At 40.1% G+C, this 2,608-nt stretch overlaps 1 protein-coding gene across 1 annotated transcript; it reads left to right on the top strand.

Annotated features, from left to right (window-relative positions):
* Nucleotides 1-62: 62 nt before the first annotated feature.
* LOC119589017 lies at nt 63-2,497 on the top strand. Its single transcript, XM_037937608.1, has 2 exons — nt 63-674; nt 1,025-2,497. The coding sequence occupies exon 2, from the start codon at nt 1,026-1,028 to the stop codon at nt 2,274-2,276; it is 1,251 nt and encodes a 416-aa protein (XP_037793536.1). The 5' UTR covers nt 63-674; nt 1,025; the 3' UTR covers nt 2,277-2,497.
* Nucleotides 2,498-2,608: the final 111 nt, after the last annotated feature.

The raw sequence follows: 2,608 nt of genomic DNA, 5'->3' as shown, positions 1-2,608 counted from the left end.
ATCGCAGACGGCAATTTTCATTTCTCATATTCGTTCGCTATCTTGTCGTGGTGTAACCGTCATATTAATGAAGGCTTGAATATAAATACCAACGTGTTTGGTCCATTCGTTAATATGTAAGAATATATAAGTTCATATACAGAGAGACCGTTAATTTCGGTAATTAATGACATTTCTCTACTTCCTATGTTTTTTTTTTTTGTTATGATAATCCAGTTTCAATAAAAAAATATCTAGCTTCCGTACTCACCTCTTCTCTATTAGGTATGTGATTTTGGTTTATATACATATGGTAAATGTACTGTCTGTGCACTATGTAACGCGTCTAAAAAAAGATACGAAAAAGAACTAGAATATGGAAATAAAGAAAAGATACAAGAAATAGAAGTAAATATAAAAAAATCACGATAAAACATGAAAAAAACACACACATGGCGTCACATCACGCGGGTATGTGACCACGCGTTCCCGTAAAGACCAATGGGAACGCGGTATCTGCGGGTCGGCCGATTCAAGCACCCTGATTGGTGGCGAAAGAGCTGCATATTTTAGCCGCGAAAGCATCGAGTCTCAGTAGTTCAGCATCGCTTGCAGAGAATCAACGTGACAGTGTGATTTCACTCTGGAAGCTGGGACAATTTTGATTTCCTTGTGGACATTGTTCAAATTATAAGGTATGTGACATTTATCGATGGATGTGATGAGGGCAAGTTTTGTTGATGACCGCTGAGTAATGTTTTTGCAAGGATTCTTGAATCGGGCAAGCGGTTAATCCTGTAGGCGAGCACGCACATGCGTATGTGCGCGTCCGTCCACGCGTGTGATGGATATGTTTGCCCGATTAATGAATTCATATCCTTGATCCGTGTAACATGCAAACTTTACGCAGTCACCGAAAAAATATATTTACAGATGCAGTATATTGTATTTACTATAGTTTATGTGGTATTCAGAATGGAAATGTTATGTAAATAATTGAATGTTATCCAAACGGTTAACGAGTAGCACTTCGTTCTATTTTCAGCATGGCACCAACACACGAATCGCCATGGAAGGGTGGGCTTGCCTGGCACACACCCACCTACGAAGACGAGCCCTGGAAAGCAGTCACCCAACGTGACTGCAACCAGAATGACTATTTTCGAGCGCTAGAAAATAGAGAAGCTGGGAGTGAGACGGTGTTACATGGTAGCTACGGCATGATGGTGTATAATAATAACAGTGTAAAGACAATGGTATGTAACCCATGTGGAGAGACCACTTCAGAAGAGGAGAGTACAGGACATCTCCTTTTCGGTGACGCTGAGTGTTCAGAATGCAGATTGCAGCTGAAGACATGTCAAGGTAACCGCGAGAGGAAAGATGATATATGTAGTTCTATCCAAGGCAGTAAACATACCTTCCAGTTTCGTAAAGCAGTTGACAGTTGCGATGAAAAAACATCACCCAACATCAATACCAACAAGCCGCATAACCTATCCTCAGTTTTGGAAAAGCTGTCACCTCACATCAACAATGTAGATTCCCTTCATAATACAGTTTCCTGGATAGCAGAAATAAAGGATGAAAGCGACTGTGATGATACTGGCACTGATTCGGATGAGATTTACGTGGATTATGCTGCGATTAATCAAGAATCCAGTGTTGGACCATTAGTAGCCAAGGATGGAGTTGGACGTTCCATTTTGAAAGATCAAGAAGAGGGAGATGACTTTGGTGATGTTCTCCTCCTAGAATCCTACAGCCTAGATCATGTAGAAGAAATGGTTGAGTATCATATAGCCAAGAATGACTCAACGGACTGTATAATCCTTGAAGAAGTGAAATGTACAAAAGGCGGAGATGCAAAACTCAATCGAAGTTTCTGTCTATCCGAGACGCCAGATGAACTGAAGAGAGAACCGAAAATAGAAAACGGGGGATTTCCTGAGTACTGGAAAAAACCTATTGATGGATACAACAATGACTCGAAGAAATGCATCAAATTCGAAGAGAAACCAAGTCCGAATGTTAGTCTCTTCGACTTCTCTGCAGAAGTAAAGAGTGAACCGAAGGAAGAAGCAATTTACCCGCATTTCTTGAAAACCCCCAGCGATGGCTATTACTACATGGGTCATGAGGCTATAGAAGAGTGCCCCATGTGCTATGCTGCACTGTGCCCTTCCAGATTCACAGTCAATGCCAGGACCTTCGTTTTAAGCACGGTCTGCATCGACTGTAATCTGCCCATCTATTTGATGATCGATCCCTACAACTTGTATCAGGAGGCCACTTGATGTTTTCTGTAACAAGTCGTACTCTCAGAATTGCATTGTACTGTGTTGTATGTGATATAATTTCAAGTATCTTAATTTTCCTTCTACCTGTATTGATTGTACAAAATAAAAAGGCTATTTGAAATACTTATTTCATTTGTGGAAATCTATCCAAATCTTTTTATAAAGGAAAGTTGTAATGAATTTAAACGCGTTCACATATGAAACACCCAGTGATAATACATACTCGTGCAAACACACAAAGACATACTTCCCTGATGTTTACACGCATTCACTCATTTACACGTACGAAAAATACACACTCAGAAATACTTTATTGATGTCTTTACTCC

The sequence above is a fragment of the Penaeus monodon genome, chromosome 24, assembly GCF_015228065.2.
Source record: "Penaeus monodon isolate SGIC_2016 chromosome 24, NSTDA_Pmon_1, whole genome shotgun sequence".
Classification (NCBI taxonomy): Eukaryota; Metazoa; Arthropoda; class Malacostraca; order Decapoda; family Penaeidae; genus Penaeus; species Penaeus monodon.
This window is presented reverse-complemented; position numbering and strand designations above follow the sequence as displayed.

Excerpts from the sequence above, each read along its gene's own strand:
- LOC119589017 (XM_037937608.1), top strand. The coding sequence starts at position 1,026 with ATGGCACCAACACACGAATCGCCATGGAAGGGTGGGCTTGCCTGGCAC.